Source organism: Phyllostomus discolor, chromosome 2 (genome assembly GCF_004126475.2).
Source record: "Phyllostomus discolor isolate MPI-MPIP mPhyDis1 chromosome 2, mPhyDis1.pri.v3, whole genome shotgun sequence".
Classification (NCBI taxonomy): Eukaryota; Metazoa; Chordata; class Mammalia; order Chiroptera; family Phyllostomidae; genus Phyllostomus; species Phyllostomus discolor.
In genome coordinates this window covers 56751354-56764092 of record NC_040904.2, presented here as the reverse complement: position 1 = coordinate 56764092, position 12739 = coordinate 56751354, and the positions used below count along the sequence as shown (strand labels likewise).

Sequence of the window (12739 nt, the reverse complement as noted above, 5' to 3'; positions counted from 1 at the left end):
CATCATTTCCCAGACTTTGTTCCTATGAATTATACAAGTATTAACTCATTGGATCCTTTCAAAAACTCCTTGATATATAGGTGCTATAATTATCACCAATTTATAGGAGAAGAGACTGTGTTCCAAAGAAGTTACACAAAATGCTCCGCATCAAGATGCCGGGGGAGTGGGAATGGCTTTTTACTTGTGGAAACTTAACTCTGTGACCAGGGGCTCAAATCCCAACAACAAAGAAAGCTTAGTGTTGAGTTTCAGTAAGTGGCACCAAAAAAAGAACTAATACTTTGTATGTAATATAACTCACTTTCCTTAATTTGCCCACATTGATAGTGAACAGATTCAGTAGATATTTTTAATTAAAAATATGTTAACTTTGATTACACCTACAAGTAATGTTAAACTATCATTACATATAATATTGGTAAGTATTGTTAATTAATTATATATTCTTTAAAATATAAAAACACTAATGTAAATTTAGTTGTCATAAAAAGTGATATATGATTTACATCTTAACTTTTTTTTTTGCTATAATAGATAGATCAGGTACTGATTCATCAGCAAGTTGAGCTTCTAGAAGGTATGTATTGATTATATTTCTGTAAGAGAAGATGTTTATGCAAATAAAAACATGTTAACAACCACAGACACAACACTTTCACTGATGTGGAATGATTAAGCCTGGTTATTCACAAATGTCTTTCATCCTGATAATGATGATTGTCAGCAGCTCATTTCTGGAAATTAGGAGTCAAGTAGTAAAATACTATTACCCTGGGCATCTGTCCTCATGATACAGGCCGTAATTTAGGAGGAAACCAGCCAAAGCTTACTTTTGCTCCCACTTTTCTCTAGAAAGCATACAGTGATTTATTTATCACTTTCCCTGGCTTCTGTCACTTAAGCACTTTTCTCCCCAATATGTGATAACCTTGAGGTTGGCAAGACCACATGCAATAGTGCAATTACTTAGTACATTTCCAAAGTGCATAAATTTTTTTAATTTGGACGGCTGTGTTTTAGAAAACCACATTCCTGCTCACAGTTTCTCTTGGGAGTTCAGATGAATCCTATAAAACCTTTTTGCCATGGGCTGAGGATTATCACTTTGGATGTGGGAGAATGTTGAACAGCAGGCCTAGAGGTCTGGCTTCCTTAGACAGTATTCCTGCTGACATGCATGGGCTTGAGCCCAGCAGGTGTCTCCCTGGGTCCTGTGTGCCTCATGCAGAAGATAACCTTAGGAAGTCGCTAGGTGTTTCAGAACTCCAGCCAGCGACATTTGTGAATGATGAATGAAGAAGAACCATTATTCTGGCTGGAGAACCATTCTTCTACATATAGAGTTTAATGAAAACCCTGCCAGTTTTTAGAATAAATCTATTAAACCCTTCTTCACCACTCTAAAGTTTCCTTCCACAGGCAAAAATTATAATATGAATTACACTAGTTGGTAATAGATTAGGTTAGAACATACAATTATTATTTATTGTATTTTAATTACAATGTACATTGTTAGATATTTCTAATGTTCTCATTACTGTTAGTTTGTTTAAACTAAGTCTAAACTGGAAAGGAGCTCTTTGTTGTTAGATAATTTATATTCTGAATTTTTAATGTCTTATTCTAGGGAATTTATTTTTAAGATTATAAATCTCCCCCAATACATTATACAGTACTCCATTTATAGTTTTAAATTTATATGTTTTTATATGTTTTTAAAAAATATTTGTGTTAATCATGAAATATAAAGCACCAAATTTAGTAGTTATTTATTCTTGAGTTTTTAAAGGGGATATCTTTAATTTTTTGTCTCATACTGAAAGTCTATATTTTAACATTATGTATAGTAGAACAAGATGCATATTACTTAGCTTATTTTTGGAATCTGAGACTATGGCAGCCACATTTCCCAATTCAACACTTAATATACAATAAAGACATAGCAATAGAATGTATTTGTTTTATTTGTTTTCATTTTTTTAAAGTAACTAGAAGGAAATTTAGAGATTGTATTATATAATCCCATTGATTTCATTTTATAGATAAATAGGGTAAAGATTTATGAGATTAAGTTCTGTGAGATAATAGGCCTTAAATGAAACACTGAGATGATAGGGCTTAAATGAGTCAGAGCAAAGGCTCAGGGGAGATCCTGGTGCTAGAATTTGTTCAGGAAGTCTCTATCTGAATCAAACAGATACTAGAGAGTAGGCCATCCACACAGATATTAGAGAGTTTTCATCTTCATACGTTTCTTTTAATCACTTTTTATATGAGTGGCTTGTGATATCCTACAACCCAAGTTAATGAGGGCTCTGGTGAGTGGGAACGTGAGTTGCTCCTTCCTGGCTCTGAGTGAGGAGCAGTTTCCAATGTGTGGTTCAGTCTGGGAAGACTTTCATAAGATATCAGATGGGTGTCAGTAGTGAGCATATCTCTTTTCCCAGGTAAAGAGATTAGCCTCCTCTAAGGTACAGAGTTCACTTAGGATGACAGAGGCTGAGATATTCTGTGAGATGTGGCCATGGTTGGCCAGGCACCTCCCCACTACTCCCCCACACCTTCAGCTAATACCACCTCCCACCTCTGAACAACTACTGCTGCATTAAACAAGGATCCTCTGGGCCCAGCATGATGTTCTAACCCACCTTCCACTTTCACGGTCTCCCTTTTTTCATGCATGCAAAGGGAGTAAACACCTTTATTACCTTCCCTCATTCACTGCAAAAAGATAAGGCATTAATGTATTACAAAATCTCAAGACAATTTATTTAATGTACTATGTTTACTTAATACAGCATAAACATGGTAGTCATCCTCTATCCCCCTCCCTGATTGAATATCTGAAAACAGCACCATGCAAATGGACATGACACTGTACACACCTAGCACAGCTGTGACCATCTGCAGCACGGCCCATTGCTCAGCAGCAAAGTCGCCTTTTCTGACACGAGTCTGTAGAATTAGGAAGATAAGGATTTTCTTTTCCATGTCTCACAGAGGAACTCTCAATTTTATATACCTTCACACCCTCTCCTGCTTCCCTTCCTTTGCTTTTTTCCTCTGTCTAGGTCACCTCTGTCTAAACTTTCCATTTGGTTCTCCTTATGTGACATGTAGTGTCACCTAAAAAAGGTATAACTAGGTATTATGGTGTCTTAGGATAGATTCAGTATTCTTTTAATGTAATGGTCATAGTGATTCCCTTTTACTGTTTTAGTCTTAACAGGTTTTGAAACAAATAATAAATATGAAATTAAGAACAGCCTTGGACAGAGGATTTACTTTGCTGTGGAAGATACTGATTGCTGTACTCGAAATTGCTGTGGGCCTAATAGGCCTTTTACTATGAGAATTCTTGATCTTATGGGCCGAGAAGTCATAACTCTGGAGAGACCACTAAGATGTACCAGCTGTTGTTGCCCATGCTGCCTTCAGGAGGTCTGTGAGCTATTACCTGAGTAATTTGTAAAGTAGCTCAACAAACATTTTCACACTGTCATTGAACCTATATAATCATATGAGATTTTCTAAAAATTGGTCCAGGAGCTGTTGTTTTATACTTGATAGTAATTTGGACAGGAAGGATAGCAGGTGAAAAACAGTGACCAGTTAGCCCCATGTCTCTGAGAAGTTTGTCTTGTGGGATTGAGCATCTGCTCAGAGACCAGACTTCCTAATGTTTGAGGAGAGCTGAGAAGATGAGGCACCTTGGTCAAGTCCCTTACTGGGAGTGACCAGCAGAGAGGCCTGGCCAAAGCCAGAGGAGGGAAACACAGACAGTATCCTATAATACAGTTCCAGGAGCAAGTGTGCAGAAGAATGAGGACAAGAACATATAGTCATCTCACAATTTTGGCCAACATATTATGGAACATACCTAGGAGAGACCCCCTCTAAGAAATCTCAACTCCTGGGCTTTTAAGTTAACCATTTTTTAAAAACTAATGTATTTGAGCCTCTGTCACAGAGGTATAGGTACCTTCAGGTCTGGAAAGACCAGATGTCTGTTTCATATTCCTTGTTGTCCCGCTGATTTACAATGTGGATTCAGGGGAGACACCAGGGCACAGAGAGTTTCTAGGAAAGTTGGCCTTTCCCTACATCCCCCTGGCCTGAGACCAGCCCTTGCCTGGCTAGTCATTCCAGACAAGTAGCTCTGAGTCCATGACACAGACAGAAGCACAAGCACATAGACATTTGAAGTTTCATACTGCATTTACTTTAAACAGTTAACTGAAGCTATTCCTACTGAATTCTTTTTTTTTTTTATGTCATTTGGGTTAGTACTTGTCCATAGGAGTGTCTAAGGAAAAGCAGAGTTTGAGGAAATATGCTCTGAATGTAAAGAGCACATTAGACTATTGATCTTAGAAAACAGTCTAGGAAGGCATCGTTTAAAAAGACTGTACTGTCCTGTACTCTCTAGGTCACCCAGCTAATAGCAGAGCCAAGATCCTCCCCATTTTCCTTACAGAAGCATTGCCACTCATACTGGAAAATTGAACCAGGGATCAGAGGTCTATTCGCATGCCTGAACCATTATTTTTAGAGGAGTTTGGGAAAAGAGCTCCTTCATAACTTAGACATGTTTCATAAGTATGGAAACTTAAAAATGTACATCAGCAGAGCAGTGCTTAAGAGTGGAGTCTGTGTGTGCTGCCTGTCTGCGTTTGTGTCTCACCTCTTCCATTTGTAGCAGGGGGATGTGATGCAAGTTAATGAAGCTCTCTGTTATTCCGACACTTCCTCTCTAAATAGGAAAAATTGTACCAGCCTGCCTAAGTGTGTCGTAAATTAAGTAGTGTTCAGCACACTGTCTGACACTTGGAAAGTATTCAATACATGAGAGTCATTATTTGACATTGTTATTATTACAATTTATATATGTTCTTTTGCTTTTGCAGATAGAAATCTGTGCTCCTCCTGGTGTACCAGTGGGTTATGTGTCTCAGAATTGGCACCCATGCCTGCCAGTGTTTACAGTTCAAAATGAGAGGAGAGAGGATATACTAAAGATTAGTGGTCCATGTGTTGTGTGTAGCTGTTGCGCAGATGTTGATTTTGAGGTAAGAGATACAAGAATGCTTACAGGGTTTGCTTTCCTAATATAATAATAATATAAATTGGGTGTCACAAATATGTTTATTAAATATGTGTATCCTAATATCAAGTGGGAGACAGTACACTCATTTATTTAACTTTGGTCAGAAAGGTAGTTATTAATCTTATTGAGCTTCAGTGTGGATTGTGATCATTGAAAAAAGTGAAGCAGAGCCTTATAGTCAATAGATATAAGTGAAACAACTAGCATTTAAATGTGGTGATTTCTGTGTGGAAGTGCTATGTATTATCCATTTTGAATACAACATTTACCTTGTCATCAGTGTCTGACTGCCAAAGCCGGTGAATTGATCCTTAGTCTTAAACACAGGCTGTTGGTGGCCTCAGCCCTCTTCAGAAGGTGGGACATCTTTGAGTTCCTACAGGAAGCCCAATGAGGCAAAGAGAGTTTTCAGGAAGGTAGTGCAAACTGTGCCCCCCAGTTATGCTTCTCTGTGGTCTCTGCTTTATCTTTGTATTAAATTGATTGTTAGAAACCAAAATATTTCTGTGTACTTACTACATGGATCAATTTTATTACAGCAGTTTTCAAACAGATGGCCTAGCCTTACAGTTCACATTATTTAGTTGCAAATATTAAAAATCAAGAGATTTTATAACTTAATCTTGATCTTCACGTTCTACTGGAAAAGCTGAAAATATGGTAAATGGGGCCCACATTTCTATAAAAGGAGCAGAAACCAGGCTAAACCTGAGTAGTGCTGCCCTGTTATAATAAACATGTGGGAACTCTGCCAAGTCTCCTGTGGCTTCCTGAGGTTTTCCACTATCCAGCTACATTCTTTTATAGTATTTATCTGGTAATATATCAAATCGCTGTCAGACCATGGTTATATAAAAATGAATCCTTCTCCACAATGATCTCAGTCTAATGAGGGAGACAAGCAATTCTGAGAAAACACACATGATGTAATAGAGACTTGATAAGATTCCCAAAAAGGGATATATTGGGTTGGCCAAAAAGTCCATTTCATTTTTTCCATCAAATATGAGGTTGGTCCACAAAAAGTCTAGCCATCGTTAATATAACCATAACCATTTGTGCGACATTGATGTAACCTGGCAGCCGAGGAGAGTAAACTGGAATGCACATGCATGAACAATGGTAACTTCACTGTACTAGTCAGTGAGGGCAGTAGATACTGTTGAATGAGCATGTGTACTCATGCTGTGTGGCCATCACATTCAACATGACTGAGTGAGTAAAGAACAAATCTGCATCAGATTTTGCATTAAGCTTGAACATTCCTCTATGGAAACTATTTTGGATGATTCAGAAGGCTTTCAGGACTGTGCAGTGAGTCCAGCACAAATATAAAAGTGTGGCACAAATGCTTCAAAGATTGTCGAGAATCTGTTGAAAGTGATCATGGCCAGAACATGGTAGGCCTACAACAAAGAGAACACCTGAGAATGTTGAACATGTACAGGCTGCAGTCAACAAAGTGTAAGAACTGCAGTGTAAGAACTCAGTTTCCAGTTCTGACAGTGTAAGAACTGGAAATTGATCTGGGGATTCCAAAAACTACTATGTCTGAGATTTTGATGCAGGATCTTGTTATTGAAATGTGCCATGGCAAAATTTGTTCCTGGGCTTCTGCTACGAGAACAGAAGGAACCTTGTGCTGCAGTTGCTAATGACTTGATTCAAGCTGCTACCAATTAACCAGATTTCCTCAAGAAGGTCATAACCAGAGATGAATAGTGGCTCCAGGGCTGTGATCTGGAAATGAAAGCCCAGTCATCCCAAAGGAAGTCACCTGGTTCTCCATGCCTAAAAAAGGCACAGCAAAGTTGCAGCAAGATCAAGACCATGTTAACTGTGTTTTTTGATTGGAAAGGTATTGTACATCACAAGTAGCCATTCCAGGCCAATCAGTTAATAAGTAATACTACCTCAATGTTTTTTATTGGTTGGGAGATGCAGTATGATGAAAATGGCCATAGCTATGGGCAACTGGTGATTGACAGCTTAATTACAACAACATGCCCTCTCATGCATCATGTCTCATGCAGTTTTTTGGTGAAACATCAAGTTACCCAGGTGACTGAGCCCTCATACAGCCCAGATTTGGCACCCTGTGACTTCTGGCTTTTCCCAAAACTAAAATCACCTTTGAAAGGGAAGAGATTTCAGACTGTTGATGAGATTCAAGAAAATACGAGGGAGTAGCTGATAGTGATTCCAACAAAGGATTTTGCAGAATGTTTTGAACAGTGGATGAAATGCTGGGAGAACTATATGAGGTCCCAAGGTGCCTACTTTGAAAGGAACTGAGGTGTCATTGTCCTGTGTACAATGTTTCTTGTATCTTGCATCTCCTTCAATAAAGGTCTCTATTTTTAGTATTACATTGCTGAATACTTTCTGGCAGACACCTTTTCATTTTATTTCATTTTCACCAATAACTTTATTGATTTGGATATTTTGAGTACTTTGGCTATCTTCCACCATTGGCTTCTAGTGGGTAGAGGCCAGAGGTGCTGCTCAATATCTTCTGATACGGGGCATAAGAGAGCCCCATAGCAAAGAATTTTTTGGCTAAAATGTCAGTAGTACCAAGAAACGTTGTAAACCACTTTTGGCACATTCTATCAGTCACAGCACCTTTTCCATACACTGCACAAATCCTTTTTTGTGTTTCAGTTGCATTTTTATCTTTCTTGAAATAAAGCATAATACACTGAAAATGTGTATTTTCTTCCATCTTCAGTGTTAAAATGGCTACACAAAAATTCACCAATTTTGATGTTTTCTTAATGCATGCTGATATGACAGCTGTCACAATACAATCTAACAACATTGTTTCAAATGAAGTTAAAGAAAACTAAGAACTACTAGAGGCATTGTATGGTAAAAACCAAACAAACTTCTTGGCCTCCAATAGGTTGTAGGGTGGTATTTATACTACATGTGTAAAGACTTTATAGATTTGTGTATAATAACAGTTCTCTATGTAGGGGTTGTTATTCCTATCAAAGATCCAGATGAGTAAAAAGGTAATTGTTCTTTCAGGGAGTATTCAGAGAAGTTTGGCTAACATATATTTTGTTTGTGGAAAGTACTGGTGAACTGAATCAGATTGTATTTAATGCTAACAAATTTAGAAATAGAGTATCTAGTATAGGTAATAAATTAACTTTACTTTTGTGTATCTCAAATGGTGCTAATAAGCACCATCTTTGAGGGAATTGAGAAATCAGTCCCCTGAAACGTTTTCTGAAAGCTATCAAACAGGAAGTTGAAATGCAGAAATTGTCAACATGAGGAAATATAGTAGAACATGAATCCCATTTGAGTATCGGTGGGCTTGGGAATTTGGTATATGTAAAACACAACAAGAGCAGAAGTCATTCTATAGCAAGAATTATTCAAGAGACATTTAATTGTACTAACTGGAACTGATTCATGGATTTGATGTCAGTTGAGGATTAAAGGAAATTGGGGGATTATTCTGTTGTCTGAGGTTTAAGAAGCTGAATGAATAATAATGTTAAGAATCTTGGAACAGAACACATTGATATGAATTGAGTTCTAAAGGATTTTAGGTATGTAGAAGGAAAAGTTGAGTGGTTTTCTGCATACGGATGGTGGTTGAATCCATGAGTACATAATGCTCTAGGAATTAATCCATTAAAAACAAATTTCATATAATAGAAAAATCTAAAATCTATCCTATAAGAAATAATTAAATAAACATTGGGCAAAACAAGAAGCATAATGGGAAGAATAAGATTAATATTAAAGGAAAGGAGGATTTGAAAACAAGCCAAATAGTACAAGGAAGAGTCATTCAACCTCTTTGGAAAAGAGTGCTGCATTAGATACAGATGAAGATAAAGTCACTGAAATGGATAATCCATATTAGGAAAATAAATAAGGAAAATATATATTTGAAAGGATTACAAAAATTGATGAGATGAGGAAACTAGAATAAACCACTCTTGCATATGCCAAAAAAGAATACAGAAAAAGAGAGGGTGGAGAATTTGTTGAATATTCAAATGGATAAATTGCTAAGAATCTTTAGAGTAGCTTTAACAATTATTTTTAAATAATTAAAATTTAGTTGATAGTAATATAGTACCAGTTTATTTTTTCAGAAGTTGAAATCGTTTTTTTTGTTTTCATTTCTTTGTTTTTAAAATATTAACTAGAGTTTAGCTTAAAAATATTTAGTTTTGTTGACTTTTCAGCTATAGATAATTTTTCACATTTCTGAACCTATCCATAAAAATTTATATGGTCTACTTCATACATCAATTTTGGTGAACTTTTAGATTTCTTGCCAAAGGAATCAAAAAGGGTAAATGTTAAATCTAGTGATAGGATTATAGTGGCTGACAAGTTATCTTTTGTATATTTCATTGCAAAATATTTCAAAAATTAATACCAAATTTAAAAAATTAAAATATAAGGTTTTATTGCTAGCTACAAGTGCTTGGATGACAGCTATTAGCAGATAAAACACTGAAGTGTAAAAAGAGAGAATTTGTACCAGTCTGTTTTCCCACAATAGTGTTACATGACATAAAACCTCTAGAGCTCAGTAGTTTAGACAACAGGCATTTGCTGTCATGCTCATGGGTCAGCTGTTTCTCAGTGGATATCATAGGCTCAGCTAGGTGGCTCTGATTTAGGCTAGAAGTTGGCCCCAGCCCTGCTCCAGGTATGCTCATTCTAAAGCTGCAGCAAGAACAACTACCTTGATCATGTTTCCTAATGGCTGATCATTGGAGAGCAAGAGCCAGGCCAGACCACTTAGCCATGTTTAAGGTCTCTGCTCATTGTCATGTATACTAACCTTCCACTGGTCAAACAAGTCACATGGACGACCCTAATTATCAATGTCCAGGGAGGCATACTGGGCCTACAGTGGGAGGGGTGAATGAATATTGATGAACAGTAATCCACACTATCACAGTTTTCAGGCGAAAAGTTTATTTCAGGTTTGTTAATGACTTAACCATCCACTAAGGGCTGAAAGGAGTAAACAGTGTTTAATTTCCCCACATTTGCGTAGCAGCTCCCAGCCTGAGCTAGGGCTTCACAGGGTGTTGCTGGCACATGTGCTACCTTGTGTACACTTCAGAAAGACGCTTCTCTTCCTGGCATTGACACAACCCTACGTGTACATGCCATGGTGAGTGTGGCTACCTACAGCCCCACATGCCCACTAGGTGAGGTGCATTTGTCCAGCTACCATCTTTTCAACTCCTTATGATGGTCCTGGAGTTTCCTCAGGCAGAATTGTGAAATTAGAAAACTTTTACTTTAGCACTTTTTTGCATACACCCTTTTCTTTTGTTCCCCACACTCCTGTCATCCAGCCATACCCCAACCCTGGACTATGGGCATCCCATCAAGTTACTTACTAGACACTTGCTTTCACTCAAAACTGCCAGTCCTCTTTCCCAGGCCCTTAGCATTCCTGGTTGCCTACTGCCAGTGAGTGTTAATGCCTGTCCCATCAGCCTATGTAAACTCTCTGTGCTTGTCTTAAAACACATGTGTCACATGGGGTTTAGTTTGCTACCCTTCTGATGGCTTGTAGAAACTTCATCAAAGAAACATTTTGTGTTTGTGTCTTTTCATGCTTAAATTTTGTTTTAGGTCAGTTCAAATGTATTACTGTCTTAATGTACCATATAAGATGGTAAATATTTCATTAAAAGTACTTTCATATACATTTTCTCTAGCAAAGAAACGATTTCTATGTATCTATAAACAAATACAGGAATTTATATGCATCTAATGAGAGATATAATGTTCATAGTTATATATTGCACATAAGTTTAATAGTGTATTTCATTTCATTCCAACTTTGAAAGCAGATTTATTACTTTCTATTATTCTTTAATACTGTTGTTTTTTCAATGTAGATTAAATCTCTTGATGAAAAAAATGTAGTTGGCAAGATTTCCAAGCAGTGGACTGGTTTTGTGAGAGAGGCATTTACAGATGCTGATAACTTTGGGATCCAGTTCCCCTTAGACCTTGATGTGAAAATGAAAGCTGTCATGATCGGCACCTGTTTCCTCATTGTAAGTCTGTTCTTGCTAATCTTGGGTATTTCCCTAGTATCATTCTGTAAAGATTTAGTAAATTATATATTTTTAAATGATCTGCTTAAATTTATAGGTTTTATTCAAAGGGTCCCATTCAATCCTAACTCTGAAATTTCACTTTCTCCTGATAGTCTGGATTCACAGGTGACCAGTTTCTTGGGAAATTCTATTCAGTTTCTGTGGCAGTAAAAGGACCTTGTGTGTTACAGAGAGGCCCTGGTCTTTGGGGCTTCTATTTAAAAATTGAAACAGGTGCTTTGGGTAAGACTTCAAACATGAGCTTACATGGAGCACAACTCAGTGAAACAGGGAGATTTCATCCTGATTCATTCTTCAGTTAAACCTTCTACTGCAGGAGGGTGAACTGCAGTAAGAGTGTGCATCCGATCAAGCCACCAGATGGAACTGGCAGTTGAAAGGAAACACGTAGGATAGACAGCGATCCTGAACTTGTCTTCCATTAAATCACTCAGGGAGAGTTCAAAAACCCCAAGTACTAAATCACACCCTCACTCAAGTAACTCAGAAGTTTGTTGGACTCCCCAGGTGATTCAATATGCAGCCAAAGTCAAGGACTCCTGGGAGAGAGCAACAGTACTCAGCCTTAAATTGCACAGTAGAAACAGCTTGGGTAGCTTTTCAAACCTCCTGTGTCAAGACTGCACCCAGATATTGAATCAAAATCTCTGGAGATGGGACCAAGCTTGCAAACTGTTTAGATCACTCCCATGTTTTTCCAATGTGCAAACAAGGTTTGGAACCACAAATGAATAACTTAAATATTTACTTGGGAATGCCCTGAGAACAAAACTAAAAGGTGATAGATATTTCCAGCAAACAGACCCAATTCCTTTATCAAATAAATGTCAAGAAAATAAAAATATAATAAAATGAGATACTTAAAAGATATCAACTTAATGCAATGTGTAAATTCAGTATACGGAATTGAACAAACCAATTAAAAAGACATTTATAGGCATTCACAGAAATTTCAATATTGACTGGCTCTTTGATGATTGACTTACTGTTTTTTTTAATAGTAGGACATTTATAACTCTAATGTTATATTGGGTTTTTTAAGTATATTTTATTGATTATGCTATTACAGTTGTTCCATTTTTTCTCCCTTTTATTCCCCTCCACCCTGCACCTGCCTCACTCCAGTATTGCCACTGCCCCTTAGTTCATGCCCATGGGTTGTACATGTAAGTTCTTTGGCTTCCCCATTTCATATGCTATTCTTAACCTTCCCCTGCCTATTTTGTGCCTACCAATTATGCTTCTTATTCCCTGTACCTTTTCCCCCATTCTCCTCCACCCCCTTCCCACTGATAACCCTCCATGTGAGCTCTATTTCTGTGATTCTCTTCCAGTTCTAGTTGCTTGCTCAGTCTTTTTGTTTTTAGGTTCAGTTGTTGATAGTTGAGTTTTTTGTCATTTTACTGTTCATATATTTTATCTTCTTTTTCTTAGATAAGTCCTTTTAACATTTCATATAATAAGAGCTTGGTGAGGATGAACTCCTGTAACTTGACCTTATCTG

At 37.3% G+C, this 12739-nt stretch overlaps 1 protein-coding gene across 2 annotated transcripts in view; it reads left to right on the top strand.

Moving 5' to 3' along the window:
- The window catches only part of LOC114490520 (phospholipid scramblase 1), a 34470-nt gene that overhangs the window by 18086 nt on the left and 3645 nt on the right, over positions 1 to 12739 (top strand). For both annotated transcript variants that reach the window (XM_028504531.2, XM_036017886.1), the window contains 4 exons: positions 538 to 580; positions 3224 to 3444; positions 4911 to 5072; positions 11011 to 11172. In XM_028504531.2, the coding sequence (XP_028360332.1) occupies positions 538 to 580; positions 3224 to 3444; positions 4911 to 5072; positions 11011 to 11172 (588 nt within the window). The remainder of the gene's footprint in view (positions 1 to 537; positions 581 to 3223; positions 3445 to 4910; positions 5073 to 11010; positions 11173 to 12739) is intronic.